Raw genomic sequence first — 16,037 nt, 5'->3', positions numbered from 1 at the left:
GGCGCACCCTGGCAAGTGCAAGCCTCCCACCCGGCATGCACATACGAACACAAATCAGTACAATTTAAAATTTATAATTTACTTACTGAATAAATTGTAGCTTAACCTTCATATAGAGTATGAAGCTTTCTTTCTTCCTCCCCCACAAAAATGAAGACCACATTATAGATCCATGAAATATCATAACTCTAATTATGAAAAATTGTATATGCTAATAAAACTGAAAGTGAAGAGATGATGAGTTGGTTTGTTATAATGTGTCAACACATACATCTGTCCCGTCTTTAATACTGTCTCCCCGAGGAGCCGAGCCGCCTTAGATGTTTTTCCTACTTACTCCATCCTGCCTGAAATGTTAATGCCACATATTTACCACATATAATAATATATGTGCATATATATACATATGTATGTCAGTGATTTATATAAGAAAAGAATAAATTGTCTCCACTAACCAAGAGCCAGTTTTTTTTCACTCCAGTTGAGATTCCTTAGTACATATGGTAGCTCCTATGTTCTAGCAGTCTGTGGTAAGCATCTTTTACAGTTTCTAGCTTTTGGCTCCCGTGTCAAAACATACTTATGTGCATATTTATTTATTAGTTTTTCAGACTTGCTTTGCACTCATTGGAGAAAAGGGTGTGACATGGGACATCATCAAACTGCAGATCAACATGTACACAGCACCAGTTTTACTTGCAGCCTTCCTGGGAATTCTAAACATTATTCTGATTCTTTTTATATTGAGGTAAGTACATAGAAATGATAAACTATGTTTGTAGATTTTAAAAGTTAACAAGCCCTGTTATTACTGAAGGATAGTTATTCCTATGAAGTCTTTTTGTGTGTGTAGTACTGGGGATTGAACCTTGGCCCTCATGCATGCTAAACAAGCCCTCTACCACCACTCTGTAGCCCCCAGGCCCTAGTCCCCTTTATAAAGATTTACTTTTCTGTTTTGTAAGTATTTGCCTACATGTATATATGTGCACCACGTGCATGCAGTGCCTTCAGGTCACCTGGAACTGGAGTGGCACAGTCAGGCTTCAGGAACCAAACCTGGGTCCTCTGCAAGAGCAGCAAGTGCTTTTAGCTGCCGACGCTCCTCTCTAGCCATTTTTACTTTTTATTTTAATAGAGTGTCCTGCTAAGTTTCCTAATGCTGTGAGTACCAGGCCGACCTTCCATGTGCAATCTCCTGCATTAGCCTCCAGGTAGCTGAGATTACAGGCCCAAGCTGTGAGGGCTGGCCCTGTGAGTTCTTTATGTTTTGCTCTCTATAGATGGGTTCAGTTTTTGGTCAGCTAAAGCATGTTATGTTGGCAATCTCAGTAATAAGACAGATTAGGAACAAACACAATTAGGAAGATCTAGTCTTGATTTACTAACTATAAGTTTCTCAGAATGTAGATGGTATTTCATTTTCTAAACCTAGTATCATTACTTTATATTTCTTGTTTTTAGTTTTTAGAGAATGTCTTAACTGTGTGGCCAAGGCTGCTTGAGAACTTAGGTTTCTCCTGTGTTAGCCTCTGAAGTGTTGGGATTATAGGTGTATGATACCAAATGTGGCATTGTTACATTATATTTTCTTAGAGTGCTTCTTTCAATTTTCCGAAACCACTTATAGCTAATTTTTAAAACACTGAAAATTTCAAATATGTACTAAGGTAAATCATGTATATGTCTGAATAAATTTTGAAAAAGTCTTATATGATAATATGTGGTCTTCCTGATCAGGAGAATAAGGCCGGATAATTACTCGATCCCAGGTGTTTGATAGCTGGGCAACAGGGCCTTTCCTCACCAAGGCTCACACTGGAGATACAGCTCAAGGCTGTGGCTTATTTGTGTACATGTGTAAGGCCCTATGCTTCATGCCCAGTACTGAAAAAAAAAGATGTTTCGGTTTATTGGTTATATTTATTAGTAAATCATTAATAACCCTATTTCTCAGAAGCCAATAAGAGAAACTATGTCTGACTATGGAAAAGATAGGGTATTGATAAGCACACTGCTTCTGAACTAAAGTCTTGTTAATACTTGTGCTGTTCTTTTAAAGAGAGCATCGTGTGGATGACTTGGGACGTCAGTGTAAGAGTGTGAATTTTCAAGAAGGTACTGTTAGCCTGTGTGGCACCACCTGAGTATCCTGATTCTGTTTGCTTGGTATTCACATGGCTTTTGCCCCTCAGCGCAATACAGTGGGTGTCTGGGGAATATTTTCAAAGGTAAAAGAAATATACATTAATTTACTTAAACAAATCTATACCTTTCTGTTATGTGGTGTTTATGACTGGCAAGACTAAAGCCATTGCTAAAGATCACTTGTCTTTTTCAAAGAGCTGGTGTCCTAAAACCCTTGTATTCCTTGCCATGCTTCTGGTAATTCTGGTACAACTTCTGTCTCAAGCAGTTTTTGTTGTTGTTTTGAAACAGTGTCTCATTATGTAGCTCAGGCTGACCTTGAAAATGACATGCTTGGGACCAAGGCTGGCCTCTGACTTGAGATCTTCCGCCTCAGTACTGAGGTCACAGTTGTACTACCAGCAGTTCCAGCATTTCCCAGTACCTTAATCACAACAGTAGACATTCTATTACTTTGTAAATGTGCATTTTCATCGTTTATTTTGTGTTGTGTTGTGTATGCATGTGTATGTGTGCAGATGCGTTTGCCCGTGTGGGTGTACACAGAGGTCAGAGGTCTACATTAGATATTTATTTGCCTTGTTTGCTCTTCACCTTATCTTCTGAGTCAGAGTCCCTCACTGACCTAAGCTTGCCATTTTGAATAGAATGGTTTGTTAGTGAGCCCACAAAGTCCACTGGTCTCTGTCGCCAGTGCTGGGTTAGTGGTTCGCACCACCACCACACCTGTCTCTGTCACCAGTGCTAGGTTTGCACCAGCACACCTGAGTTTCCTGTGGACCTGAACTCAGATCTTCATGCTTGCACAGCAGATACTTCACCAGTCTTCCCAACCCAGTTCTTTATACTTTTTTTTTTTTTTTTGCTTGTTTAGAAGTTCCCAATCTGGTGAGTCAGAATATTTTACTTAGTAAATTGTTATTTAAGTACTGGTTATGGCATTCAGCCATATGAAAGAATGCAAGCTGGTGCTTCTCAGTGACTTTATAAGATAACACAAAACCAAAGTGTAATTTTACTAAATATGTGCATATAAAATCATCATAATGTTTCAATAAATATCTTGATAAAATGAAAGTGGTAAAAACTCATTTGATTTTTTTTTTTAAATTTAAAGCTAGTCAAGTTTGAAGAGCTTTTTATTGAGTGGGATTGTAATTTCTAATTACATAAAATTGAGGGTGGGGTAGAGCGATGGCTCAGCAGTTAACAGAACTTACTGCTCTTGCAGAGGACCTGGGTTCAGTTCCCAGCACCCACGCGGTAGCTCAAAACTGTCTGTAACTCCAGTTCCAGGGGCTCTGAAGCTCTCTGAACCTCTGTAAGCACTGAATATATACTTATGTGCAGACAAAAGACTGATATACATACAAATCAATTAATTTAAAAGTTGGATCGATATATTGAAGTAGTCTTTTTTTAAAATCCTTGTAATTGGGGCACTTAGTCAACTTCCTCGGCCTGTGATACATTCCAATATTCCTACAGCATCCAGCGCTGAGGCTGCAGGAAACTAACCGCTATGTTGGAAATTTTACTCTGACTTGAGCAGCATTTGTATTTGACTCGAAGTCAACACAGGCTCTGGGTAGTGACTAAGAATTAGAAAGGTGTTCCCCAGGTAGGACGAGGGTCAGAAGAGCTAAGGACCGCTTCTGTGAAAGGATCCTGCTGAAGGTGACTATTACTCTTGGTGTGACTAGAAAGAAAGGTCAGAAGTGACTCCTATAAATACTACAGACCATTTCTAAACCTCCATTCTCCTGAGGTAGAAAGGCAGGCACCGTCACAGAAACTTACATTTGCTTTCTATGGCTTTTCCTGAAGAAAGCCATACCATGCTTCTCCTGTGCCAACACACACACACATACGCACAAACACACGCACACAGCTTGTCCACCCCTGTGTCATTTACGCCATCTGCACTGAGTAACAACATGAGGAATGGATGTCCTTGGAGTTATATGACTGTGTGTGTAACTTTGAAGCTGTGTCAGGAATCGTGAATTCACGATTTAATCGCATAGTTCAAGGTGAGAAATTGTGCTTTGCCCTCTAACGCCACTGCCATGCAAAGATACAAATGATTTTTATTTTTCAGATAGGTTTTGTCATATGCTCAGGCTGGCCTTCAACTCATGATTCTGCTGCTTAAGCCTCCTGAGTACAGGGACAACAATGTATATATATCACCAACCCTCGCATTATCATAACTTTTAATTAATATATTCTTAGACAGTTTAATATATGTACATAACATATATTGACTACCCTCACTCCCACCCATCTCTGATCTGCCTGCCACCCCTGCTCACTCCCCTCTTCCCCACAAGTCTAACATAACTTTTTTAATGACAGGGAAGTAAAATTAAACATTTTTAAATTGTGTTTATTTTGTGTATATGACACTCTGTACTTTGGGAGTCTACTCTTACCACATAGGTCTAGGGGATCAAACTCCAGATCTTGGTGGAAGGACCTTTTGCCATTAAGCCATCTTGCTAGTCCCAAAAGAAAGACTTTTACTAGCACTAATTTCATATAGTGTTGAAATTAAAATTCCACTGAAATGAACCAAAGAACTGGGAACTCGTTTAATGAAATACTGGTAGAACTTAATAAAATCGTTGTAAGTTTAAATTTTAGATTAAGTAGAAAAATTGGTACCTGGAACTGAAAACAAATGCATTTTTCATGAAGTCTATAAATGCATACTTGGATTTGGAGACACCGATTGGAGAGACATAAGCTAGCCTGCGTAATTCTTGCAGACAGTGGACTCCAGCGTGCTTCCTGAGGAGTAGCCAGATTACTGTAAATACCATTGAAGACTGCTTACTCTCTGCGCCCTGTTCCATTACCCACCCCAACCCCACCCACCACCCTCTGCTGGCCCCATCCGGCCCTGGCATCCCAAGTCCTGTGATTACAGGTGTGAGCCGGCTAAGAATTACCATCATGTGAAAGTTAGATATGTAGCTAATTCTACTTTTCTCCTGTTATTAGAAAATGCAGATGAACTTCAGATTCCTGAAGGAAGTATTGATCAAGTTGCTGTTGTGGCTACCAATATTGTCTTTTTTGTGGTTCTGTTTATCTTTGCTGTTTATGAAACGTAAGTTTTATTCTATCTTTACTTAAATCAGATTACTTACTTACTAATCCATGTTTTTTAATGCACTCTTAATTATGCACAGATTTTGTTTTTTAAAAATGTATCCAGGCAATGGTGGTGCAAACATTTGATTTCAGCACTCAGGAAGCAGAGGCAGGTAGATCTCTTGAGTTTATGGCCAGTCTGGGTTACAGAGTGAGTTTCAGGACATCTAGGGCTACACATCTAGGGCTACACAGAGAAACTCTGGAAAAAACAAAAACCATCCAAACAAACAAAAATTATGTAAAGCACAGTTTTTTAGAATAAGATTTTTGTTTCCTTCCTTCCTCTCCTTTTTTTTTTTTTTTTTTTTGAGACAGGGTGTAAGTCTTGATGAAGACTAGGCTAGCATTGAACTTACAGAGATCCGTCTCTGCCTCTCAAGTTCTGGGATTAAACGGATGTGCCAGCATAACCAATTTAAAGATGTATGTAGACTATCATAATTAATATTTAGTCTGGCAATATTAGCTACATTTAATCCTTGATCAAGAATTATAGAATTTGCCGGGCAGTGGTGGCGCACGCCTTTAATCCTGGCACTTGGGAGGCAGAGGCAGGCAGATTTCTGAGTTCGAGGCCAGCCTGGTCTACAGAGTGAGTTCCAGGACAGCTAAAAGCCTATACAGAGAAACCCTGTCTCAAAAAACCAAAAAAAAAAAAAAAAAAAAAAAAAAAAAAAAGTAAAGAATTATAGAATTTATAACTCATTCATCCTTTTTAAAAATCACGTGATCCTTTCAAGAGAGAAAAGTATATGTATAAAACTAGATAGTGTAAATAATTCAGTGTAAAATGCATTACACACACACACATATATATACACACACACCCTGCAAAAGGCACTTTATGTTTTTTTCAGCCAGGAAGGGGAAGAATATATTACATTTGCATAAGCTATAATGTTACCATTTGATGATTTGTTTTTTTTCCATACACTGTCATATTTTTGTGTTAATACATATAGATTTGCTTGGCATATGTATTTTCAAAACTATTCATCTACATGGAAATCATAATTCATTTCAGGGAAAGTTTTTCATGTAAAATACACAGCACATAAAATTTACATTAACCTTTCCCCCTAATACCGGGGATTGAAGTTAGGGCCCCAGCATGCTAGGCAAATTTTTACTGCTGCTCAGTATTTTGAGACAAATTCTCACTAAGTTGTCCAACCTGGCCTTGAACCCACTCTGTATCCCAGACAGGCATTAAATTTGGGGTCCTCCTATCCAGCCTCCTATAATTGGGCTTATAGACCTGTACAACCTGGCCCAGTATTTTAACTGGTTTAAACATTTTTTTTTAGATTTATTTTTATTTTTTAAAATATGTGTTTTGCCTGCATGTATATATGCACACCATGTGTGTGCATGATGCCAATGGAGGTCAAAAGAGAGCATCAGTTCCCTGAAAATGGAATTGCAGATGGGTATGAATCACCATGTAGTGCTTAGAACCAAACCTGGTCCTCTGTAGAGCACCAAGTTCTCTTAACCTCTGAGCCATCTTTCCAAACCTTTGAACTATTTTTGAAAAGTTGAATACAGTGGCATTAAGTATGGTCACAACTTGGTGAACCTGTGACAAGAACCTTGCTTGACATCCTCCCAAACAAGCTGTTTACCCTTCACAGTCATCTGTGTCTTTCCCAGCTCCTAATGACCTGTAGAAGGTACCTCATAGAAGTTACATCGTGCAGCATTTTGGTTTTACACATCTCATTTCATTGAATGTGAGGTGTTTCGGGTTCTTCATGTCACAGTGTATCAGATTTTCCTAACTTCTTACAGCAGGTGCCAGCTCCTTTAGTTTCCTGTTCATGTGCTGATGAGAGCTTTGTTGGCACCATGCAGCAGGTGTTGAGTGATGCTACTGTGCAAGTGTCTGCTTGAGTTCTGGTCTTTTGTTCTTGGGTTCTGCACCTGAGAGGAATGGCTAGGTACATGTGAACGGTGTAGCCCTTGGAGAAACCATGCATCTGCTCTCTATATCAGCTCATCTGAATTCAAAGGTTAAAATACTATATTGTTCTGTGTAATAAAATATTTAAAATATAAGTTGTTTTGTTGTAAGCCAACAGAGGATGGTATAATATAGAGATAGACTTGGCAAGGAAGGAGAAAGCCATATGAAGGCAGAGGTGATTATAGGGAGGGAAAGAAACACAGTTAAGTACTACTGATAGAAAGTAAACTCTAATGATAGTGTAACAGTGCGACATTGCTGGTGACATGTACACTTTTAATAACCAGGGGAAAAATCTAGAAAGTACACTCCCAGCAAAACTGAGAGACATTTCTGATTTTGAAAAAGTTGTCAATATAAAATTTCCCTTTGTACAAGCTCCTTACAGGGAATAGTGGTCCTTGTGTAGACATAATGTCCCACAGAGAAGATAGTCAGTTATCCAGAATCCCATCCTTAAAGCTAAAAGCACCACAAGAATAAAGATCAGTTTTGACTATAGTGTAGCTATGAGTCATTGCTGGGAGGGTAGGGTTGTAGTTGACTTATGTTGTCTTCTGTTTGCAAGCCTTCTTCAGTCTAACCGTGTTCCTTATTTAAATGGCCGCATATTCTTAAGGGTATTATTATTAATGTTTACATTAATAATTCTTAGTTAACAACTGCCTTTTAAACACGCATGACCTTCTCTTCTTAGAATCCTCACTCCATTGACGATGGACATGTATGCCTGGACCCAGGAGCAGGCTGTGCTCTATGATGGAATAATCCTTATTGCTTTTGGAGTTGAGGCAGTTCTTGTTTTCATGGGGGTGAAATTACTTTCCAAAAAGTAAGTTATATATTTTTACTTTACCTTAAATCTTCTTTGGAAAAAAAAAGATAACATGAAGCAAAGCTAGTAAAGCAATTTTCAAGTTTTTTCTCATGTGTTTGTTTTGTTTTTCCTTTTTTTTTTTTTTTTTTTTTGCTAAGATGGGGTCTTAGTATATAGCCTTGGCTAGCCTGGAATTCACTGACTAGATCTATAGACCTGACTAGCCTGGAATTCATAGGTCTGCCTACTTCTGCCTTTTGAGTATAGGGATTAAGGGCATACACTACCATGCTTCGCTGTATTATAGTTCTTCAAAGTTTGCAAAACGATGTAAACTCTACTGAGAATTATTTTTATATTTTTATATTCAATCACATCACGTTGGAAAAGCAAAATGCCTTACCAAGTAAATAACTGTATACTAATCTATTGTTATATCATTTTTAATGTATATTACTAAAAGTGTTTTTCATAAAACATTGTCTTGCTAGATTGAATGAATAAATTTGGAAAATTCTGGTTATTAAAGGTTCTATTGATGGCTAAGACAAGAGGACCATGAGTCCCTACATGCTACATATTGAGACTGTGTCTCAAAGAACAGACTGAATTTACATAGATTGTATGTGTGTGTATGTGTGTTTTGTTTGTGTTATTGAGGCAGGGTTTTTTTTTTTTTTTTTTTTTTTTTTTTTTTGGTTTTTCGAGACAGGGTTTCTCTGTGTAGCCCTGGCTGTCCTGGAACACACTCTGTAGACCAGGCTGCCCTCGAACTCAGAAATCCGCCTGCCTCTGCCTCCCAAGTGCCGGGATTAAAGGCGTGCGCCACCACCACCTGCGAGGCAGGGTCTTATATATACCCTGGGTAACCTTGAATTCCTGATGCTCCTGCCTGCCTCTATTGCCCAGGCACTGGGATTATAGGATTTTAGAACTTCTAATCAGGTCTTCAGCTTATAAACAACATATTTTCACTGTACCAAATATAATTATCATTTCTCAAAGTTATTTGACCACATAACTTTTTGTGTATGTGGTGCTGGGAGTTGAACTTAGGGCCTTATATGAATATACTAGGCAAATGTTTCCCGCTATATTCCCAGCCCCTAAGTAACTTTTTTAAAAGAACAATTTTATGAAAGTAACTATTAGAAACCCAGTATGTGAGGAATACAGGAATGCATGTATAAATTGAGTTCTGTCATGTAGTTTATTTTTCTCTCTGGGTGCTGGGAATTGAACCCCGGCATCATGCATGCTAGGCAAGCAGTCTACCACTGAGCCATATATCCCCGGCATGTCTTACAGGTGAAGGAACACCAGTTGTTAGCTCATGAACAGCTTTAATGTATATTCTTAAACTATTGGTTGAAAATGAGCATAAGCATAAATAGGTATGATTATTTTTGATGCTGGCTGAGTCTCTTTCCCCTAAGTTACAGACAAGCTCTACTTTCTATAGAAGATAAATACGTTTATCTTCTAGAGTTTCATCCCCTAATCTGAAATCAGCAGTTTATAGATAAGTCTATTTGTTTTCTAAGACAGGGTCTCACTATGAAACTCAGGCTGGCCTTAACTCCCTACCACTTTCTGCCCTATTATCTGGATGCTGGGGCTAGTGTACACATCTATGCCTGGTGCTGGTTGCTTTTAATGAGGTATTTTATGTAGCGTTACAGTAATTTATAAATATAATCTGCATAACAATGTCACTTAAATTTTTTAGTTATAGTAATGAAATTGTGTATTCACATTTCATTTCAAAATCAGAGTTTCTGTTTCACAGGATTGGCGAACGTGCTATTCTCCTGGGAGGATTCATGGTCATATGGGTCGGCTTCTTTATCCTGTTACCCTGGGGAAATCAGTTTCCCAAAATACAGTGGGAAGGTATAGTGACTTCAATTCTTCCTTTCTTTTCTTTTCTTTTGTTTTCTTTTCTTTTCTTTTTTTTTTTTCGAGACAGGGTTTCTCTGTGTAGCCTTGGCTGTCCTGGAACTCACTCTGTAGACCAGGCTGGCCTCGAACTCAGAAATCCGCCTGTCTCTGCCTCCCAAGTGCTGGGATTAAAGGCGTACACCAACACTGACTTCAATTCTTTAGCACCAGCCCCTGCATTCTTTAGAACTAGCAAGTGATACCTTGTCTTATTTTTATCTTACAGATTTACACAACAGCTCAACCCCTAATGCTACATTTGGGGAAATTATTATTGATCTTTGGAATTCTCCAAGAGAAGATCACAGTCAACAGCCAACTGGGTGTCCAATTGAACAGGCCTGGTGCCTATACACCCCAGTGATTCATCTGGCCCAGTTCCTGACAGCTGCTGTGCTGGTTGGAATAGGTTATCCAGCCTGCAATGTCATGTCCTATACATTGTACTCAAAAGTTCTGGGACCCAAACCTCAGGTAACTCAGCACTGCAACTGTGTGAATTAAGTCTCCACATTTCCTTTTGCTATAGTTCTGTTCCTACACAAGCTGGCTTAGCAGACTTTGGGGTGTGTGTGTATGGAATTTTAGACAGGCTCAGGGACTAGAGCTCACTCACATCCCATGCAGGTCTGAACTTAGGTTCTACCTCTGTCTCCATCCCTCCACAAATTTGTACTGTGTTTCTTAAGAATTATCTGGTGAAAGATTAACATTGCTGAATCAGAACTCAGATGTCAAAATAATTTTCATTGAAAAAAAATCTCTGAACTTTTAAATTTCTAAAACTCATTCTTAAAGTAGACAGAAGAAAACCAAAATTGGCAGCCAAATTGGATTTAGACAATTACAAAGAATGAAAACATAATAGTCTTATACGGTTGTGCTACACTAAGAACTATCTGTATATATTTTAACTGTTTGTTTTGTGGTGCTAGGATTGGATCCAAGGCTTTGTACATGTTAGGCTAGTGCTTTACCACTGAGCTAAAGCCCTGCTTCAAAATTAATTTCTAAGTAGGAATATCAGGGGACGAGCTGGGCATGATTATACACTGTAGGGGACCACTCTGCCAAATGTTGGAACCTGCACTGCCCCAAGGTTTGGGGGCTAAATTGTCCTGGCTCGTACTGCTGCTCTGGTCCGTGGGTCAGGGTTCAGCCAGAGAGAGAGAGAGAGTGAGGACAGACACAAAGAATGGAGACCAGACAGTGTGATTCAGTCCTGTTTATTCTCAAGTCTCTCTTCTCTCTTTCCAAGTTTCTTGTTCCTAGTCCAAGTCCCAAGTCTTGAGTTCCTAGTCCCTAGTTCCTAGTCCCTAGGGCCTCCAAGTTCCAAGTTTCCAGTTCTCTCCTCTGTCTGCCTCTCCCCTTTTATAAGCCTCACTTCTTAAGTCACACCTTTAAGTCACACACACCCAAGGGAAAATCCTGGGTATATAAAACAAGATGTTATCAGAGTGTGCTCAGTTGTTGTAGGCTGTTGAAGAAAACAAGTCTCTTGTCAGGGTATATGGCTCAAGATGGCTGCAAGGATGATAACCGCCTTCGGTGGGCTCCCCACAATACACATCTTAGCACTCAGGAGGCTGAGACTGGAAAATCACTGCAAGTTCAAGGCCAACCTGGTTTACATAGTGAGGTCCAGGACAGCCAGGGCTATGTAGTGAGATTTAGTCTCAAAAATAAACAACATAAAGACACACACACACACACACACACAATTCATAGGCTGGAAGTATAGCTCAATAGTACAGTCTTTATCCAAGAATGAGTGACATCCTAGGTTTGATCCCTAGCACGTGCACACACACATGCTCACACACCTAGTAATTTCTGTATTCATTATATAAAATTAAAAATATATAGATGCAATGTGAATAAGTTTTGATAGAGGACATAACAATTAAGTGTTTTAATGAAGTCAGGCCCCATTTCCAGCCTCTTCTTTATGACTGTGTAATGGGTTTATGCAATGAAGGGGTCTATCATTGACTCTTTAAGATTTACTTAAAGTGAAATGCTTTACTTCATTTTATATATAATCAGATAATCATATTGTTTACTTATTTTCTGTATGTTTCAAAGTCTTTTTAATGGCAGTTATTTATGTATTTTTAAAGACTTATTTATTTTATGTATATGAGTACACTGTAGTTGTCTTTAGACACACCAGAAGAGGGCATCAGATCCCATTACGGATGGTTGTGAGCCACCATGTGGTTCCTAGGAATTGAACTCAGGACCTCTGGAAGAGCAGCCGCTGAGCCATCTCTACAGCCCCCTAATGGCAGATATTTAAATGGCTCCAAATTACCTTACTGTTTAAAAATTATACTGAGCTGCCTGACGCATGCTTATAATTCCAGCATTTCTGAGGCAGAAGCAGGAAGATCTCAAATTTCAGACCAGCCAATTTTACCTGGTGACTCTTAGGCAAACCTAGACCATAGAGTAAGATCATCTTTAAAAGGCAAACTATGGGAGTGGAGACATGGCTCAGTGTGCTTACTGCTCTTCTAGAGAAGTAGAGTTGAAGTCCTAGCAGCCACATCAGGTGGCTTGTGTGACCTGTGACTCCAGCTGAAAGGGATCTAATACCTTCTTCAGAACACGACTACCTGTATACACACACACACACACACACACACACACACACACACACACACACACACACACACACACACACACACGGGAGGGGGGAGTAGTTAGGTAGGTCGGTCTACTACCAGCACTCCCTGGCCCAGAACTCAGAGTGTAGGCTAGGCTGGTTGCTGTCTGGGGAACCCAAGGGTTCTGCTTGTCTCTGAACTTGCCAGCTCTGGGATTCCAAGCACATGCTACCATGCCTCATTTTTGTTGTTGTTCTAAGTATTTGTATTGAGCATCCACACAATGCATGTTTATCATATTTATCCTATTCCCACCCAGACCTCCCAGATCCACCTCCACACACTCAGCTTCATTTCAATTTTGGGGATTGAACTCAGGCATTTGAACTTAAGAGAAACACTACCAATTCATTGAACTACTTCTTCAGCCCAGATCAGTTGAGACAGGGTCCTGTCATGCAGCCTGAACTGGTGATCCTCCTGCCTGTACTCCCCATATGCCAGGCTGCAGACCTATTAGCACCATACCATTTATTTGCTGTATTCAGAGACATTCCAAAGAGGAGAGGAGGTAATTGATTGTAAGTTTTTGTTTTGCAATAACTAAACCCGAATTAATCTGTTGTCTTTCCCACCACAGGGTATATACATGGGCTGGTTAACCACTTCTGGAAGTGCAGCACGGATTCTTGGGCCTGTGTTCATCAGCCATGTGTACACTTACTTGGGCCCACGATGGGCAGTCAGCCTTGTGTGTGGAATAGTGGTGCTCACCATCTTGCTAATAGGAGCCGTTTATAAAAGACTCATTGCCTTTTCTGTCAGATATGGGAGGATCCAGGAGTAAGCTAGCAGAGTCTATGCTGAATACTTGCTGCCTACTGTCTTCAACTCAACATTGAAAAGCTTGACTTTGAATGGTAGGATGTGTAAAAACATTCTGGGTCATAATCTCCTTATCAAAGGTGAACTATTTTTCTTATCATACCTTCCTGGAGTCCCATGAACTCAACAGTGGTCTGTAGGTATGAAACTATGCTCAATGTGAACTACAGGGCTCTGTCTAAAGCAATGGACTGTGTAGTGGAACAGGACAAAGTTCTGTATTAACCACAGTACATTTAGTTTAAACAATGTCTTTTTTTTTTTTTAAAACCCAGGCAGTGGTGAAGCACACCTTTAATCCTAGCACTTGGGAGGCAGAGGCAGGAGTATTTGTGAGTTCAAAGCCAGCCTACAGAGTGAGTTCCAGGACAGCCAGGGCTATACAAAGAAACCCTGTTTTGAAAAACCAAAAACCAAACCAAACCAAACCAACTCCCCCCCCACCCCCCCAAAAAAAAACAAAACCAAAAACCCAATATTTCATTTTTTAAAACTAAACAGAAATATTTTTTCATTAAAGTTTTTTTTAATAAAAATGCATTATTCAGCTTCCTAATGAAATAAAACTGAACCTTAAATTTACAGCCTGCCCACAACCTAAAGATTAGGCTTTAGTTTTTCTTTCCTGCCCAGGGTGAATCTATTCTATTACCTCCTCCTCAAAACTTGTAATCCACATATTGAAACTTTTTCTATTTTGATTTAGAATGACTCTAACCTATGAGCAAGAGTAATGCTAACGTCTGAGGAGAAAAAGGTTAAAGAGACAAGGTGGTCTTTACTACCCTTAGAAGGGCTACCTTCTTTTAAGTGCTAGTAAATTCATATTAAAAACGTAAGTTAAATGTGTTTTTTAAAAATATGGTATTAATAGCAAGTGGATTCTTAAAATTACTTTTTTCAAGTCCTTTAAACTCTAGTGCAAACTGACCTTTTAATGCCCCTTGTCAGTTTGGACAGAACAGCTGTTTGCAATCTGTCTGTAGACCCATTCACAGCAGCAGAACTGCAGTTGGACCATGGATGCTCTGATAGTCTCATATGGTCGGGTGGAGACTTGGAGCAGCATGGCAAAAGGTGACTAATCAAACTACACAGTTTCTACCTCTGTATGAATGGAACACTGGAATGTGTATGGGAATCTCTGCAGAACATGCGAAGTGTTTTCCTGTTTTGTTACCATGGTTTCAAATCTGAGTGTGAACACCATACTCTCCACCTTATACTGTATGAGGTCTTCTGAAGCTATCAGCACTAAATGATGGCAGGCAGCATTTTGCTTCAGTTTCTGTTTTATCAGGCCCTGGACTTCCTCTTACCTGTTGTTCTGTATTTCCTTTCATCTTTTGGGTCAGTGCTGACCTTAAATTCCACCTTTGTGTGGTATGCCCAGAGACAAAACAATGATAACCTGTGAGAATGAGAGCACTCCAATGTTTCTGTATAATGCACAGTAGTTTCTCACAGCAAGCTTAGAGCTGAAGATCAGATCCTGATCTGTGATATGTATGAATAAAGTATACATGTCACTTGTCTTCAGAGGCTACCTCATGACCACTGCACTTTCTCAGAACATGAAAATTGACCTGAACACTAACAGTTGCTTAATTGTGAGGAGCCATTTCCACTTGTGACTCAGATTTACAAAAATATTTGGAAAAAAAATTGAAGTGCACTAAGTGAAGCCTTTTTCTTAGTATTAAGTGTTCCCAGCAAGAACATGACAGACATTTCCCAGCCCTAGAATTCCAATACTGCAATTCAGAAAACTACAACCTAGCAAAACGACCACACCTTTTTTACTGAGGCACTTGCTTCCTGGGAGATTAGACTAACATCACCTCATCAACAAAGAGAGTGCAGTGAGAGGTATAGGGAGAGCTGGGAGATACAAACTGTTACTAGTGTATATTAAAGAAGGAGTGAGAAAAGAGTAAAAAGGGGAGATGGTTTTATTTTTGAAAATCTAGCAAAGGATTATTTTCTTATTTTGAATGTACTGTCACCTCATAAAGCATATCTAGTCATTATGATCCTCTATTTAAAACAAGCTCTTTTCTCGTATGAAAGTGAAATAAACTTGTGATTTTTAATTTAATGAAGATAAACTGCTATACTATTTGGATCTGACTACCATTTACTGTTGAAGATTTATTTGTAACTTTATTACATTTAAGTATTCATTTCAAATAAAACAAGACTGTACGAATGTTTAATCTGTCATTTTCAGTACATATGTAGGGGACCTGAATACATGCCTATTCCCATGTACCTGTTGAGATATGTGTGGTAACTGCTAAGTTCACATTCCATCAGGAACCTCAGACACTCAGGTAGCTGGTACAGATACTTATGGTTGGCTACAAGAAGGGTGATAGACAAGGAGGCAGAGGCAAGTGGATCTTTGTACGTTCAAGGCCAGCCTGGTCTACAGAGTCTTAGGACAGCCAAAGCTACACAAAAGAAACCCTGTCTTGAAGAAACCAACCAACCAAAGACATAAACAAGT

General features: G+C 39.3%; 1 protein-coding gene across 3 annotated transcripts in view; it reads left to right on the top strand.

Moving 5' to 3' along the window:
• Mfsd8 (major facilitator superfamily domain containing 8) overlaps positions 1–15,744 on the top strand; it is a 30,824-nt gene extending 15,080 nt beyond the window's left edge. For 2 of the 3 annotated variants that reach the window (XM_076932329.1, XM_076932327.1), the window contains 7 exons: positions 604–748; positions 2,063–2,118; positions 5,155–5,263; positions 7,974–8,108; positions 9,883–9,986; positions 10,261–10,508; positions 13,284–13,633. In XM_076932329.1, coding sequence (XP_076788444.1) covers positions 604–748; positions 2,063–2,118; positions 5,155–5,263; positions 7,974–8,108; positions 9,883–9,986; positions 10,261–10,508; positions 13,284–13,490 — 1,004 coding nt within the window. In that variant the 3' untranslated portion in view covers positions 13,491–13,633. Of the gene's footprint in view, positions 1–603; positions 749–2,062; positions 2,119–5,154; positions 5,264–7,973; positions 8,109–9,882; positions 9,987–10,260; positions 10,509–13,283 lie in introns of all 3 variants that reach the window. The other variant, XM_034500188.2, reaches the window with a different exon arrangement.
• Positions 15,745–16,037: the final 293 nt, after the last annotated feature.

The sequence above is a fragment of the Arvicanthis niloticus genome, chromosome 4, assembly GCF_011762505.2.
Source record: "Arvicanthis niloticus isolate mArvNil1 chromosome 4, mArvNil1.pat.X, whole genome shotgun sequence".
NCBI lineage: Eukaryota > Metazoa > Chordata > Mammalia > Rodentia > Muridae > Arvicanthis > Arvicanthis niloticus.
Note: the sequence above shows the minus strand (reverse complement) of the source record. Positions and strands in the feature narration are given on the sequence as shown.